General features: G+C 41.7%; 1 protein-coding gene across 10 annotated transcripts in view; it reads left to right on the plus strand.

Moving 5' to 3' along the window:
- ARNT2 (aryl hydrocarbon receptor nuclear translocator 2) overlaps positions 1-16,974 on the plus strand; it is a 95,222-nt gene that overhangs the window by 62,733 nt on the left and 15,515 nt on the right. For all 10 annotated transcript variants that reach the window (XM_014251326.2, XM_088063085.1, XM_088063094.1 and 7 more), the window contains 6 exons: positions 588-664; positions 2,579-2,713; positions 3,463-3,537; positions 7,500-7,651; positions 13,458-13,530; positions 13,688-13,811. In XM_014251326.2, coding sequence (XP_014106801.1) covers positions 588-664; positions 2,579-2,713; positions 3,463-3,537; positions 7,500-7,651; positions 13,458-13,530; positions 13,688-13,811 — 636 coding nt within the window. The remainder of the gene's footprint in view (positions 1-587; positions 665-2,578; positions 2,714-3,462; positions 3,538-7,499; positions 7,652-13,457; positions 13,531-13,687; positions 13,812-16,974) is intronic.

Genomic DNA, 16,974 nt, shown 5'->3' on the forward strand with positions numbered 1-16,974 from the left:
TGAAACTGTTCCTGTGTTTATGGTAGTTACTCCTGTTACACAACTGGAACGAGCAGTGTTAGCAAAGCATCCGCATTTTTTTCAGCCTTTCAACGTAACGACACAGGTTTAGTCCATTACAGAAAAAAGTAAAACCAGCTGTTAAATATGAGCACAGATTTAGTGATTAATTTATGCTGTGCCTTGTTTTTAAGGCTCATTATAAAATATTATTGACAAACTGAACACAATGTGCATTCACTGACCATATTAAGTGACCCCATGGTTCCATAACATGCTGGTGGAGCAGCACTCATGGAAATATTACTGTCTATCTTGGTGTATAATGGAATTTTAGTATCTGCTTTGTCTTCAGCAGCCAAAATTGCTGCTATGGGTACTGTGTATACCTGTGAAGTATGTAGGATTGAGTACAAATGAGAAGGATTATCTGATCTGAACCCAGAAATAATGACTGAATCTTAGAGAATAAAATGAAGTTATTTTGTAACATTTAGAAAATCTAGAAAAGTACAGAGCCAGGACAACAGCATCTCTGTTTATCCCAGTTTTCTGATTATAACAGTATTTGTTATCATTTACTCCAGGAATGACTATACCAGAAGAAGATGCTGATGTGGGACAAGGTAGTAAATACTGCCTCGTGGCAATAGGAAGGCTTCAGGTAATGCCAGTTTTTCCATATACAAACTATTTCTGAAAGCATGATCGTTGTTCTGTGTGGTTGTCAAAGATTTGCACACTGTTTTGCTACTAGACTGTAACTTTTAACATGCCTTCAGTTTATAAAGTGCCTTGGTGTCTGTGCAGTCAGTGACTTGTCTAGAACTTGTCAGCAGAGCCAAATGAAACTGTGATTTTGGTGCATATATGTACTTAATCCAGTAACAACAGCAGAGAAGCTCCTGAAGATGAGTGTGCACAGAGCTGCCATTCTTTAGCCTGTGTTGGGGGTAGTGAGAAACGTGGCAGTGCAGGTGCTGGGTTAAAGTGACCCCCAAAGGCAGTGATGCATTCCCTGCCATCTTTCCCATCATTCACTCTCTGACTAATCAACTCCTTGAAAAACTGTGATTGCAGGACTTATTCTGAAAATGATAAAGATAAAGTAGTCAAGAGGCACTTCAGAAATCATAGCTTTATTCTCAGTGTGTGTTATGTTATGCATTCAGATGAGATGTGAGCTGAAGGAACTGGGAGAATAAAATTTTCCTTCCTTTTTGTGCAGACGGTTACAATTGTTGTAGTGCATTTCCTCCTTTGTGCATTGCTGAGCAGAGCTCTGAGCTAAAGCAGTCATGGTGAATCTCCTTCACCACAGCAGGGAGGACAGTTTTTATCTTCCTGGTCTGGGAATTGTGCCATGGGTGAGCATGTTTGAGCCTCTTGCGTGATCCCTGCACTCGCTGCCATCTGCTAGGAGGGGATCACTCCTCCTGACAAGGTGGAATGACCCTTTCACAGGTGCCAAACCCATCTTACCCGAGGTGAACAGCCTGCAAGTGTTAGCAGGTCTGCAGAGGGGCTCTCCAGGGCCATGGCAGAGCTACAGAACTGCTGCAGGATGGGTTTTAGGTTAGTCATATTTTCATAATCAGTAGTAATAAATTCCAGTAATAAAAAGAAAGAAGTTAAGGGGGTTCATGTGTTACAGCTTCCAAAGAAAGATGATTTCCAAGTAATGTCAAAACATCTGCTCCTTTAGAGGAGCCATTGTGGTATGTGAGTGAGGGCAGGAGGAAGCTCTGTGGTGGGTTAAATCAGAATGGGGTCAGGGTGTACAAATTAAAAACTCTTGTTCTGTAACAACATATTGAAATCTTGCATACAGTTAACTGGCTAATCAGCTCCAAGTTAGCAAAAAAATGACATTTTGTTCATTTTGCATTGTTAGCAGAGATAGCTCTGGAAGTTGTAAGAAAATCAGTGGTCTCCTTTGTGCCTCCAGTGGGAAAGAATGGATATGAAGTGGCCTGATAGCACAGATTTCAGGCAGAGAGCTGAAAACACATAGTTCTCTCTGGTGAGATTTGAGAAATATTTAGAGAACTGTGTTTTTCATTATGAGCAGCCACTTGCTGGTCTAATATCCCCTACCTCAGCCTCTGGAGGACTTGGTTCAGGTTCTGTAGGTGTTTCAGGTGAGGCTCTCATGTCACCTGAAACATGAGTGTTTAGTCTGAGCAGTCCTGTTGGTTAGGTCTACAGATAATGGGTTTGTTTCCTGTCCTATCCTAAAATGAGTGGACTGCAAATCGTTGGTTGACAGAGATAGGAACCATGATGCCTGATGTGCTGCAAAGTGAGATGAATCCAGCTGGACTTATATCCTCACTATATCCCCCTTTCTTGGGAACTTCTGGTGTGTTTTTTTCTCTGCAGTGTTTTGTTAAGCATCGATAGATGCCGTGGGGTGAGATGTTTGCCCTGCAAAGTGGACTAAAGGCTGCTCTGTCATTTATCTGTGCTGTTTCATTTTACTTCCTCCAGTTGTTAGCAGTCTCCTGGCAGACTGTCCTTTAGCTGTGGGCTCAGCTTTGGCTTCAGGTGACAGTTGTGTGCACTTGCTTGGCCCTAGGTGACCAGCTCTCCCGTGTGCATGGACATGAACGGCATGTCGGTCCCCACGGAGTTCCTGTCCAGGCACAACTCTGATGGGGTCATCACCTTCGTGGACCCAAGGTGCATCAGCGTCATTGGCTACCAGCCCCAGGTCTGTGCCCACTGGGAATGTGGAGAATGGGCTGAGCTAATGCAGAAAATCCCATTTGCAAACATGAAGTATTTGTAGCTGACAATTCCTACATCGTGTACTAAATGCTGTTTGTTTTTCTTTGCTGTCACGCCCCTGTGTGGGGTGTCTTTTTATACCTTTAGATCTGATTAAAATTCTAGCAGCAGAGTGCTCTGAACCTTGCACAGCTTTCCAGTGAAGACATTTCTGTGATAGAAAGTTAACAGTGCTTGGAGAGAGTTTTAGTCCTGTAGACCTTTGATTCTGCCAATCTCTTGAACAGTAAGCAAACATAATTTACAGCATCTATTTTCCTTTAGGCTTACATCTGCTCCTCTGAGCAGGAAGCTAGTACAGAACTGAGTAGAATAGTAAATGAACCACAGCTCTCCCTCAGATAACTCCCAACAGTTGCAATTTTCAGGCAGAAGTAGTTCCTTATTCACTTTCTTAGTTGTATTTTTTTAATTTAAATTGCATTATAATAAGTGTTTTTACAAAAATTAGTGCTATAAAATGAGCTGTAGTAGCAGATGTTAGTCTTTACTTAAACTTTTCTGTAAAAACATGGGACATGATGCCTACAAACCTTGTTTGTGTGGTTCCTCCCTGATTAACTAGTCTCATTAAGTGTTATAGATCTTGTGTTTGCAAGAATTACTTGCAGGTCTGCACATGGATTTGTGTTGTGGTTTGGGTTTTTTACATAGCTTTATGTTTTATTCTAGGATCTTCTGGGGAAAGATATTTTAGAATTCTGCCATCCTGAAGATCAAAGCCATTTGCGAGAGAGTTTCCAACAGGTGCTGTGTCCTCCTCCCTTTGTTCCACACTTTATTTTTTTGTTATTACTTTGACCATAGAAGTAGTTTTTATTTTATAGTTCAAGGTATTTTTTTTCTATTATGGAGGAGAAGGAGTGGCAAGATACAAAATAATTTGTTGGTCAGTTATCAATTGGTTAAGCTGTATAATGAATGGTAGCTTAAACTGCAGTATGGATTGACAGCATTTTCAGAAATAAATCTTCTAGTTATATATTTGTTTTTTTACTGCACTGAGTGAACTGTTTTGGAGATGTCTGCATTGATCCCACTCTGTTAAGTGGTAACCAAAATTATTTACCTTCCAAGATGGGCTGTTGATTTGGAATTAGTTACATCCCTCTGTGCCACTGGGTTGTTTGTAACCGAGTTCTCTGCTAGCATAGCAGAGATTTGCTTTTTCATGTACTTTAGTGGAGTTACCCCACTGTACATCAGCAGGTAATTTGACCATTTTTCTCTATTAGAAATGGAAATGTACAGGGAAGTAACAAAAGAAATACAACATACAGGAAGACTTACTTTGGATTCATTTTTACTGTGGGCCACATTTACATCAGCTGAATCAGTGACATTTATTCCATTGCAGAGCTTACTGTTTCAGCTTGGTCTGGGACATGCATCAGCAGGGCTCTCTCTGAGATGCCTTGTTATTGCTGGGCTTTTCAGTGCCTTTCCTGCTGCACCAGAACACCCAGCACAGGATGTTTAACTGATTGCTGAGGTTCAGTTGACCTAAGTGGTTCCAGATTTTCTGACAACAGCCAATAGCTCAACCAAGTTGTGTTGATCTGTCTTGCATTGGATGCTGAGATGTATTTTCAGCTGTAAAATGTGGATATGAGGTGACTTCTTAATAATTCGTGTAGCCAACTGTTTGTTCAGGCGTGGCATGCACAGACAGAGCCTCTTGGGGAAAAACAACTAAATGCTGTCCCTAGAACAGATTGTGAAACTGAGGTTATGGTCTCTGCAGAAGCGTTGGAGATAGTGTAAGATATTAGTCCTGAGCGGTTTCTCACCATGCCCCCCTTCAAGAGGGACTGCCAGCCCCTTGGCCAACTGTGCCTCCAGTTCCCTTGCACAGACTGAGTGAAAGCAGCAGCCTTTTTAAATTCAAGGTATTGATCCACAGTCTGTGAGAGTTCAATGCTTTAAACAGGTCACCACACCCAGAACATCTCTGCCCCACCTTGGCTGGGGGTGTGATGCTGCAGCTGAACCCTCCTGATATGATAAGGGTCTGTCACCAGGAGTCAGTTCCTGCTTCCCCTCTCCTCTGCTGCCTGCCCTCCTCCCCACCCACCGGCTGCCCTGGCCCTGCTGGGAGGGCTGAGGCACTAAATCCTTTTGCATGGAACTTCCAGCTTTGGGCTGCTTCAGCTCCCTGAACTGGTGCCTGATAGCGTCAGCAGCGCAGGAGCAGTGAGAACACATATGCTGTTTTTCAGTGCTGCCCAAGTGATTGATTCCACTCATCTGTCCAAGAGACAGTGACAGAGAGCTGCTGGATAATGGCCCATCAAACATCCATCTGCAGTGAATCCATCCAGGGCTTGCCTGGGTCTCAGCAGGGCTGACTAAGGAGCAGTTAATGACTTGGTCCTGCCTGTGTTCACTGCCAGGGAGATCGGGCTGGGGGAGGCTGCCAGCGTGTCCCTGAGCTCGGGATTCACTCACCACTCACTGCATGTGCATAAGTGATTTGCTGGTCATGATTTGCTTAAGGTCATACAGAAAGACAGCAGGAAAAAATGCAATTAGAAGTGAAAGTTCCTGCTCACTCAATCTATGTCCAGTCTGTGAAAATATTGTGTTGTTTCCTTAGCAGGCAATGCCTTCTTGGGTGTATTTTTTGTTCAGTACAGTAGCAGTGTGATTGGGGCTGCTATTCCCATCACGCAATAAAAGACTGAAGTAAACAGTCAAGCTTTGCACCAGGTGGTTTTTATTTCCAAAGAATATAAGAAAGTAAAGTTTAATCATTAGCTTTGAATTTTTTTGTGCTGGTTTGTTTGTGTGCTCTGTCTTAAGACAGTTCAGGATTTTCCCACCAGCAATCTCTCTGCTTTATATATTATTACAGAATTACTGTTTGCTTAATCAGGGTTTCAGGGTAATAGATCACTGCCATTTGTGTTATTATTGTTAATTCAGAGTTAGAAATCTCTTAATTAAAAAGGTAACTGTGATTTCAAATGAACTCTTTTTTCTTTTTTTCCTAAAACCTGAGAACTTAACACTTGTGATTTGCTGACAGTATCAGAACCAGGCTGGTGCATAACAGAGGAGGGTGGGTTTTGCATTTTTTGGTCAATTGCCAGTATCTATCTCAGAGCTTTATTTCCTTGGGAAGATAAATTCATTCATCAGGGTGGGAAAAATCAGGCCAGAATAAGATAGTTTCAAGGCTAAGACCAACAAATACAGGTTAATATCAAAGTCTCCAGTATACAGCTATGGGATACCCAGTAGATTCAGATTGTGCACTCTACACCAGCTCTGTGGTTTCTACCCTGGGTGTGGTAGTAGAAAATTGCTGATAAAAGAATGTTGCTCAGTGAGCTCAGAAAAACCCTGTAAAAGCATTAAAAAACCCCAAACAAAACCAACCAAAAGTCATTTACTTCAGTATGATTTCCTGGGCTTTGCTAAAGCTTATTGTGTCTTCTATTTGCATTGTTTTCTATTTGCATTCTTTCCATTTAGTTCTATAGCCAGTTGATTAATTTGAAGTGCAAACCTCTGAAAAAAAACAGGACTGGGACATTTTTCTTAATCTAATTGCTTGTCAATAAAGACAGAGGGTAAATAGTGGGACTTCTAGAGAATACATGCTGCAGATAGCTAATAAAAAGTAAATTCCAGATGTTAATGATTAAGAATCCACAAGATGTGGCGTTTATTTACAGTAGACCTTCCCTTTCCTTCCTTGAGGCAACTCTGAGATAGCCTGGTGGAAAAGCTGTAAAATATAAACAGAGATAGGCAGGTAAGTGCCAGCTGAATGACTTAAAACCATGAAAGCTTTCTTCTGGCTTAACCCCAGATTGTTGGATAACATGAAATGCAGTTGCAGGGCCAGTGTGAGAAGATTACTTTGAATGTACTTTAGATGGCTGCTTCTTAATCCTCACTTGGTGCCCAGCTGTTGACTTGAACAAAACTTCAGCTACCAAACCCAGACATCTGAATTTTTAGTTACAAATAGCCTGTGCAAGCAAGGAATATATACTACTAAAATGGACAGTGGCTTATTGGTGTTCTCTCTATTCAAACACTGGCTCACTCTTCTTTCTTCTGAAAGCCAGAAGCAAGTGTCTCTTGTTAGCAGTTTGCCATCCTAGGGAGTGTTTTAGTATGTTTGGGGAACCAGCCTCTGGTGGTTTCTAAAAAAACACAAAATAAACACCGTTGTGTTTAAGCAATGCCCTAAATTTTGATGCTGATTTATCACATATATTAATTGTATAGCTGGGTGTCCAAGCAGAAAAGCAGTCAACCTCAAAATGGCTTTCCTTGTAGGCTTTTGTTTAGCTGCAGTGATTGGTTTATGGTTTACATACAAACATTTAAAAGATCCTCAGTTTGGTTTCTGTCAATCTCTTGGTAAGTGTTTCACATTAAAACATTCTTAAAGTTTCTGTGCTGGGATAACAACACAACCTGATGATTGTCCTGAGTCTATATTCTTTCTGTAAGCAGGCTGGAAATTGGAATTTTATATGACAATGAGGATTTATATGAGGATTTCATTCTGAAGGAGATAGCTGTAAACATGGATAGGAATTTTGCATATTCTCTCCAAACCAAAAATTTCTCTGCTGTGCCCGTAGTTTTCTGGAATTCAAGTTTAAAATGCACCAGTTGCTGCTGTTGACTATTCATTTGCACTGCAGACAGCAATCTCCTGTTATTAACCTTTCCAAATGGCTTTGCAGGTGGTGAAGCTGAAAGGTCAAGTCCTGTCTGTGATGTATCGTTTTCGCACCAAAAACCGGGAGTGGATGCTGATCAGAACCAGCAGCTTCACATTTCAGAATCCTTACTCTGATGAGATTGAATACATCATCTGCACCAACACTAACGTAAAGTATGTGCCTTTCTGGGTGATCATCTCTGTGCTTGTGGTTCTCAAGAAACTGTAACCATTCTTTTTCCTGTAAAGCACACCCCGGTTTTTTAACAGATCTCTTTTGTTTCTCTCTAGCAGTGAAGGCTGTAACAGGGTTTTGCTGCATCAGGAGATCTCCCAGTGCAGCTGTTTCTCTGTGTCATTATCCTGTGATGCTTCCAGGGCCTGGCTGCACTGGGGGGAAACGTCACTTATCTGTTATGTCATTAGACAAGGCCATTGATCTCAGTCCAGGCTGCCTTGAACTAATGCAGAGCTTCCAGCAGCACAGCAGCTGTCCTGATACTGGAGGAAGGTTAGCCTGACTCCTGAGCCAAAAGAAAATTCTATTTCCATGTTCATTGTGGTCATACCATTCTGTAGTTCTGGGCTCTTCTGCTTGAGCTGTGTCTATTCTTAGGACCTAATGAAGCTGGCAGAATTATTTTCTAGCAGGTTTGATTGGGAAGGGTTCCTGATAGTTTAGATTTGATAGAATATTCCCAAGTATGGGGGTGATCCAACTCCTTATCTTAAGAGATAAATTAAATCATCTTGTCTTGGAATTAATATTTTCAAAAATCTTTCATTTGGCTTCTTAGGAGGAGGTCACACTCAGAGTATGGTGGGGGTTGATCTCTGTGGACTGAGCAGAGATGCTTTTGGACCTGCTGAGTTCTCAGCCAGTAACCGCAGAACCTAACCTGGCCTTGATTGCTTTATATTGTGAGGTTTTTCAATAAATGTTTCTTCTTTCCAATATAAACTTAATCTATTCTTAAAACCAAATCTGCTTCTGGTCTGACCAGAGATTTTTTGCCAAGTCTTTAGCTGAGAGGAAATTGCTGGGTTTGAGATCTCAGCCTGTTAGACCATATATTGGAAATGCTGAACGAGCAGTCTACTGCTGGAGGTGCCTGCTGAGAACTCCACTGCAAAACCAAATCCCTGGGGCTTTGGCACTGGAGTTTGGAAGTGCCTCTGGGCATTCCTTGTCTCGCTCCTTCTGACACAGCACATACCTGGACTGCAGGGGCTGTGCATTCACTTACATGAAACCCAGCATCACAGTTGTTTTCCTCTTGTTTTCTGAATACCCAAAAAGTTGGGCTTAAACTGTATAGTCAAGCTCATTGAAAACAGGCAAATGTGTCTTGAAATCAGACAGCTTGTCTACACTGAGCATCAAAATAGCTATTTCCACATTTCTGCTGTCCAATAACACTTTTCCAAATAATTTGTATATGCAAAAGCAGGCCTGCAAAGTAAAAAACATCTTCTGAGGTTTGTCCCAGGCTGGCTTAATTGTTCTTTGTTCCCAAGAGGCCACGGATGAAAAAGTGGGGCTGGAGGCTTATGTTGTGTTGACTCTGGGAATGCTTTTTTCTGAGCCTGCTCTGTACAGTTCAGCTTGGCACCACAGCTCTCACTGTGATGAATAGGACTGTGCCAGCTCCTGGCTCTGCCTCCATCTCTCTCGCTAGCTTTGAATAACAACCCAGAAATGCTGACCTAATATGGAAGTTGCCTGCTGCTACTTTGACAGAGGATGTTCCCTCTTTTCTGTCATGTTGAAAATGTTCTGAAATGGGCAAGATACAGCCCATTATACTCCTGCTTTTGAATAGTAGAAAGAATGCATTATTCAGACTGGTTTTGTTTTTCCTCTTATTCTCTCCCAGTTCTCAGATTTCCAAAGAGGACTTACTGTAAAATACTGCAGTTCCTGCCTGTGTCTGGCTTTTTTTTTTTATCTTTTTCCCCCCCACACACATTTGGGGTCATGTTTTTACTTCTGATTTCCTAGCTGCCCTGAAGAGTTGTACATCATGGTGTAGCTGGTGATTTCCAACTCCTCATTAAGCTGCTTCTGGGACTGGTGGTTTGGCACCAGCCCTGGTGTGTGTGGCCATCCTTACGTGTTCCTGGAAGGTGCTCTGGGTCCAGCAAGGTGATTCCCATGGAGACCAGGCAGGGATGCCTTGCTCTGCTCAGCTGAAGGCACAGGCAGATTTGTTCTGCCTATCACTGTGGTAACCTAGGCAGCCCCATAAAAGACAGGCTTGAAGTAGTTAAACCTTCAGCATGAAATTTTAAGGGCAATGTAGCCAAAAAAAGCTGGGTTTAAATCAGTTTTTAACTGAGGATAGTTTAAAGCCACAGTGCTTACATGTGTGTGCATCTGTTAGTGGAAAGCTCAAGTTGGGCAGTGAACAGCATTTTTCCAAAAGACTGTAGAGGGCAATGATGATTCCAGTTGTGGAGGGATTAATTGATTTTTACTGTTATTTGTTGGTTTGGTTTGGTTGTTCTGTTTCTTTTTGTGTTTCTTTTTTCTTTCTTCTCTTTTCTTTTTTTTTCTTTTTTTAAATAAAGATACTCCTTTGGAGCTTCAAACAGTCAAATGTCCAAACTTGCTTTCGGTACAGAAGGATAAGGAAACATTAGGTTCAAATGTTCACTTAGTTCTTTGCAAAAAATATCAAAAAAACTTCTCTCAGTTTCACTTGTGTGTAGTCATCCAAGAGAAACTTCCTGGAGAAATGAAGCATTTAACATTTCACATTTGTGCTGTGTTGGACTGGAAAGAAGAGTCCCCTGTTTGACCACATCTTCCTGTGTAGTTGGGACTGTTTGAGTTCCAAAGAGAAAAAATATCATTATCAATGTTTATTTATTATACAGATAGAGCAGTGTTTGAATAAAATAATGTTGTGGTGACAGGTTATATAAAGGTCCTATATGTATATATATTTATATGTATATACACCAAAATAAAGAAGAGATGTATTTTTCTGACCTGTGTGGAATATCTGATGTTTCATTTTTGGAGGCTGCAAATCCTGTGCTGCACTGTGTGAATTTATGAGTCCTGTGGTTGTCCTGAGTCTCGAGACTTTTTGTGTTGGAGTGAGCTGGCACATGTCGCTGCTGGAAGCAGCCTGCTGGATGAATCAGCCTGTGGGAGAGATACTTTCTGCTCTGGATTCTTGTGGGCCAAAATACCAAAGAGGTCAACTCTCCTGATGAAATTCCAGTTGGTGGTAGTGAAGTAAAGACTTTCTCGTGCTCTCATGTTGTCTGTGGTCTGTCTGACACTGGTGTTAAACAGACCCTTTTGCAGGGGTGAGTTGAAGCTCTAGGCTAAAAGAGGGAGATACTGAAAATTTCTGAGAGAGAATTTTACAACCACAGCCCCAAGGCTTTTACTACTCTGCTTTGGTCCAAACCAGACACAGGAAACAAGTGTGCCTGTATTATATAAAAATACCTTGGTAGGGATAAAGTACTGTTATTTCTCTCCTACCAAAGAGCCTGTTAATTTCAAACTTAAAATTATTTTTTGATTACTCTGATGCTTGGAAAGGGAACCAGTGACTTCAGTTTTCATAGAGAGAGCTTAATATCCTCTCGAATGTCAGAAGAACTTCCACACTATCTTCCTTTTTCCCCCGTGTGCATTTACTAAAGTAAATTTGAAGTAACTGTCAAAGCCTTCAGATTTGCTGAACCATTCCTTGTCCAAGCCAAGACCTTTCCCAGCTTCATACTGAACCTGTGAGTCAGTACAGACAGAATCCACTGTTGACCCAGACAATGCCTCACTTGCTGTGTTGGGTATCCTGTGGAGCCAAGAAATTATTCATTTACTCCTTGAACCCCTGAAACTGAAAGTGAAACCTAGGACAATTTTTGGGTTCAAAGTTAGAAAGCAGCTTTGAGTTTTGCCTGAACTGATGATAACCCCGTGTTCTGTTTCATTTTCACTGTCCAGCAGTTGGGTGACTGAAGGGACCTGCCTGTGTTGGCTGTCAGAAGGGCTGGTGAGATGGCAGGCTCTGGAGCAGCCACAGCAGCAGCACTGAGCTCTCCCTGCTTGGCTGCTCCATGAATTGCTGCACAGTTTCTTTCAGCTTTCAAACACCATTTAAGCCATTTATGCAGTAACAGCCAACAACAACAGGAGATGCTACCCTGGCTTTGCATTTCAGTCTTAATTAAGTGCAGCATAACTTGCACATAATTCAGTAAAGATACACGCAACTATTTGGTTTTTATAGGAAATGGATTTTGGGAGGTTGTTCCCAAAGTTCAGTGCTGTTAACACAATGTGATGTTTATATTGTGCTGCAGCTTAATGAGTATTAGAGATGAAAGATAGAGAGGGGCGAAGGAGCACTAAGTTAAAGAAGTGCCTACAAAACAAATAATGAGTGAGTGTGCTGTTTGGTTTGGCTCATTTGTATGTATATGGCTGGATCAAGAAAACATTCTTTATAAGGAACAGAGGAGAACCTAATGTGCTGTTTATTGACACATGCACCAAGCCGGTGGTAATAAAAACAAATGAAACAGTGTAATTAGCTTTCACGTTAACAATGGGATTTAATGGGTGTTTATTGTCCACGGGGTGGTATTTAGAAACTTCCCCATAGATTCCCCATGATTAAATTGCCTCCTGTAGTTCTGTTGGAAAAGTTTGCATTTTATGCTTGTGAACAAAGAATGTCTTTTCATTCCAGAGGTAATTTTTAGGAATTTTCTGTTTGCTAAAATAATAGGGGAAAATCCATGGCACTAATGGCTTGGGGGACTGCCTTTTTTGCACTGCTAGGACAAAATTATTCCCTGCATTATGTGTTCTCATACCACAAGGCTTGCACAAGGCTTTTGGCCACTTACTCCAACCTGCTGTTTGTTGCAGGACACAGATTTTTGCCATGGAGCATAATAACTCACCAAAGTGACTTCTGAAAAGGCTTCAAGGGATAGCCAAATCTGTTACTTCCTCCAGTAGTTTGCATGAGTGATTCCTCACATTTCCAGCAGTTTGTGTCTACTTTGTCATTTGACTTTGTCTGCAAGTTTGTCTCTCAGTCCCTTGGCATTTGACTCTATTTCAAAACTTAAAAAAAGATTTGGATGAAAATATAAAATTTAAGCCTGTGGCTAAAAATACATTGTCGTTTTCCAGAGTTTCAAATCCATGATCTTACTGTTTTGCAAAAATCTCATCTATTCCTGCCTGTCCAAGTACCATTTCTCTGGGGAAAGACACACATGGTGTGTAATTCCCATCTTTTGTGTGATTTTTCCTTCAGAAAGAAGCCAGAAACATTCACAAACTGTGAGTACTGTCAAGGATCATTAACAAGTATCAAATCCAAGTATTTTTTAAGTTCAACTCCAATCCTGTCCTAATCTTTGAGCTCTAGCATATTTGTGGGGGTTTATCTTTGCTAACTGAGCTAAGAGCCCCACAAAGATGAGTGTTCTACCCATGCATCTCCAGGCCAGAAATTTTCTTGCTTCTTGAGACCAAGCAACAGAAAGTGATTGTTGATCAGAGGTGTAAAACATCTGGATGACCTTCCAGCTGCTGAGGTGTTCTGTCATTAGGTATCTTCCTGGAGGGCAAGCTTATTGTTTCCTTCAGCAGAATCAGAGAGGGGGCCTGGTGTGTTCATCAATAACATGAGGAAGACAATGAATTAGGAAAAGTTGATTTTTAAATCCTTTATAAAGAGATTGTGTTCCATCCTCCATTACTTACCCACCTACACTTCTGTGCTATCACAGCAGAATTCTTCCTGTGCCCTGTTGCATTCCTGTGGTGCAGGTTTTCTCAGTGAGAAAGCTGTAAAAACAGATGGATCTCACAGGAAAGGATTTAGTAAATCATCTGAGACACGTTTCACTGGGAGTGTAAAATAGGAGACCGTGACTATTCCTTTTTGTATCTTAATTGGTTTTTTGTAAGAAAGTCATTTTGTCTCCCTTGCAGACAACTTCAGCAACAGCAAGCAGAACTCGAAGTACATCAAAGAGATGGGCTGTCATCCTATGACTTGTCTCAGGTGAAATTTCTCAGATTTTTCTTTTTGTGCCTCTGATCATTTAAGATGTAAAACAACAGCAGATTTCAGCAAAACTGAAAGTACATTGTGACTGTCCCTGTATTCCTTTTTATTAAATACAGTAGAGGGAATTGCCTTCCTCTGTGTATCTCAACAGGTGCCTGTTCCAAGTATACCAGCTAATGTTCACGAGGGTGGAAAGTCTGTGGAAAAGCCTGATGCTATCTTCTCCCAAGAGAGAGATCCTAGATTTGCTGAGATGTTTGCTGGAATAACTGCTTGTAAGTGAATGTCCCTGATGTTTAATTTACAATACTGTGTTAAGCTTGGTTACATGATGTAGAGCACAGCTTCAAGAGAATGAAGAAACTGCTGTGTGGCTGAGAATTTTCTAAGCATTGGTCTTTGGGACATTTCCTAGCATTTGTCATTAGTTGGTGTCTCCCCTAAATATGATAGGAGTAAATTCAAAGAGGGAAGGATGGCTTTTGTGTCACCAGAGCTGCCTGGTTTTGATTCTCTTTTCATTTCACAGGGATGCCATAGGCAGTGCTCCTAGATATTAAATATACTGAGCAGAGCATTCCATTTCTAAGTGTGTGTTTTCTTTCTTAAAAAGCATATGTACATTTATTTCTCTAAATAGGGACATATTTCTCTAAAAAGGGTCAGGAAAGTGACCATACAGTCTTAAGATGGGCTGCATTTTTTAATCAAATCACCAGCTTTTGTATTGATACTTTCAGAGTCATATGCTGCCAACAGTATACTTGTTCTCTGGTCAGTTGAGGCATTTCCAGTCATGTTACCTGGTTGTGAGGAGTCCTTGCTTTTTTCCCCACAACTTTTAAACTTGTTAGCAAGTTCTTTTAAGGGTGATAGGAGTCTCAGAAACAATATGTTGTTCTATATTCCTTGGAAATTACTGTGAGGAGAGAGTCCTCCTGGACATCCTTCAGTGATGCCCTCTCCAAAGGATTTCCCAGCCCTGTTCTAAGAGGTAGCAGCCAATTTGTCAGTCAGACAGATGGAGCTGTCTCAAAGTAGCCCTGGCCTGTGCTGCCTGTTGCCCTAACAGACAGAACCACTAAGACTGGCAGCTGAAGGGATCATCTGAAATAAATCTGTAGGAAACCAGGCTCCTTAATGCCATGGCTTGTGGAAGAGCTCATTGATTGTTTATTGTTCTTAGCTGTCCTCACTAAAAAAGAGGAATTCTTACATTTGTTTTAAATAAATCAATGTTCAAGTGTCATGCAGTGCAGGGAGGAAACAACCCACAGGGTTTGACTCCGGGGGTGTTGGAAGGTGACCTCGCTGTTGGTTTCTTATGTCTGGATTGGCTTTTTCAATTGGAGAAGACATTGTGACTGCAATATATACTTGATATTCTGTCCTCCTGTTGCTAGGACTTCTCTGCTATCCCTGTTCATCCTTGTCTGTTTACATGAACAGTGGAGTCGACAGCTGAGGCCATAAAAGGGGTCCATTAGAAGGTAGCAAGACTCCAACCCTAAACACCAGAATGTGTTTTTCCAAGCAAGAACATCTTGCTTTTTGGCTGCCTTACTGGCTTGCTTTCAGGCAGCTCTCAGCTGTTTGTGGGAAGGGGTTAGGGTTAAGGGTGTCGCAAGCTGTGAGGTAGCTGGGAGGTTATGTTCTTGGAAATGCCATTTCTCTTTTCATTCTTATCAATTTACAGGCTGTGGGTTTTTTTGGGACATTCTCCCTCTCTGAATTTCTCATGGGAGCTGTGATCAAGGTCTCCTCTGAATGATAAAGGATGGTTCCCAGTTAGGGATGAGATGCCCTGTCCAAAACCAATATTGACAAGTCTGCGTGCTGCCTGCCAGACATTTGCGTTGTTGATACCCGATCTCATTCCGTAAGAACATGGGCTGACACAGGGAGATTGCTGCTATTGGTGCATGTAGTGGCCACACTTAATTAAAACCCCAAAAATTGGGAGAGGAAGCCTGACTTTACTGGTTCATGCAAGTGATTTGGAGCATGGGATGCTGCAGTTCTGAGAGAGAGTCAGTCAAGAGGCAGAAATATCGGAAATCCATCATTGACCAGTACAGTCATGTACAAAAATTCACCAAAAAAAAACCACAAAAAACAGTGCTATACCAAAGGTGAGAGCAGAGAATTGTGTGAAAAATCCTGAGTAGGAATACAGCTGGGAGAGATGTGGGCCAGATTCAGAGGCTAAAGAGCATTCAGGGTAACTCAGGAAGGAGAATTAGCTGCTTGCTATTAGTTTAGCTGCTCCCTTTGTCTTGGCCTCATCCTGTGGCACAGCCTGGTAGCTGCCATGGCAACTCTGCTGCACTTGAGGAATTCCAGTTCATTTGGGGCACTCTCAATTTTTCTAGTGAGTTGTTCTCCAATATCTAAAGCACCCGCAGGATTTTGGCTCAGTCTCTTCCAGCCCTGAGAGTTTGGTGTCCCTGCAAAGGGTGGCCTTAGAAAATGGGGCATCTCATGCAAGAATGACATTACTGCAGAAAAAAACATATTCATCTGTTCCTCTTCTCAGAGATATGCCAACCCATTCTCTGTTCTTCCTACTGTATACACAGCCTTCTCTATACCTTGTCCCCTTTCCTCCATGTTGCTTTTTTTTTAAATATGAGAGCATAGTTTTTTACAGCCTTGTCTGTAGGTAGCCAGGGAGCAATTCCTACAAATTTCTGCATTACAAGGGACAAGCAATGCCAGTTTGCATCAGTGGCATCCACACTCCCCCTCTGAGGCTCCTGTGAGGGAATTTGAGGTGACTTTTTTCTTTAGAGAGGCAAGCTTAGGTTCTTGTTAGGAACATAATGTAGGAACAACTTAGGTAACAGAGAAGAGCTGGTGTGTGTTGGAGGCCTTTGGTGAGTCACACTCATGAGGTCTCTTTCTAGGGAAAGCTAAGTATATTTTAAACACCTAAAAAATACTTCTGTTACTTGTGAATTGAGTGGGCCTTTTGTCCAAGAGAGCATCTTGTGAAATGAGTGGGAATCTGAAAAGGGCAAAGGGGAGAATGAGGGGGCAGACTCGATTTCCAGGCCTGTCAGGTACATAGCAACAAATGGTTGCAAAACCATCAGTGAGTTGTGGGGTGTTTTGCACTTGGAAGACAGATGGAGAAAGTGAATAAAGGGTGGTGTAGCAGACCTGCAAATTATTCTAAGAGTAGTAGTAGTGAGATTTCCCTGGGCTTTGGAATAATCCAGTACCAGAAGATTAAATTAAGGGACCAAATGGTGCTGTTCACCCAGTCTCATTTCGTTCAATGAGAGATCAATCTCCAGTTGCCACATTAAAGGTATACTATAAAAGTTAATGGCATCTCTTTGTGCAAGTTATTCGCTATGCTCATTGGTCTTCCACCCCTCTGGGGTGCTTCCATCCTATTTCATGGCTCCCCATCCTATTTCATGGCTCCCCCAA

The sequence above is a fragment of the Pseudopodoces humilis genome, chromosome 16, assembly GCF_049639895.1.
Source record: "Pseudopodoces humilis isolate 2021_Gansu_Grassland_sample_001 chromosome 16, ASM4963989v1, whole genome shotgun sequence".
In the NCBI taxonomy this organism is placed as follows: Eukaryota; Metazoa; Chordata; class Aves; order Passeriformes; family Paridae; genus Pseudopodoces; species Pseudopodoces humilis.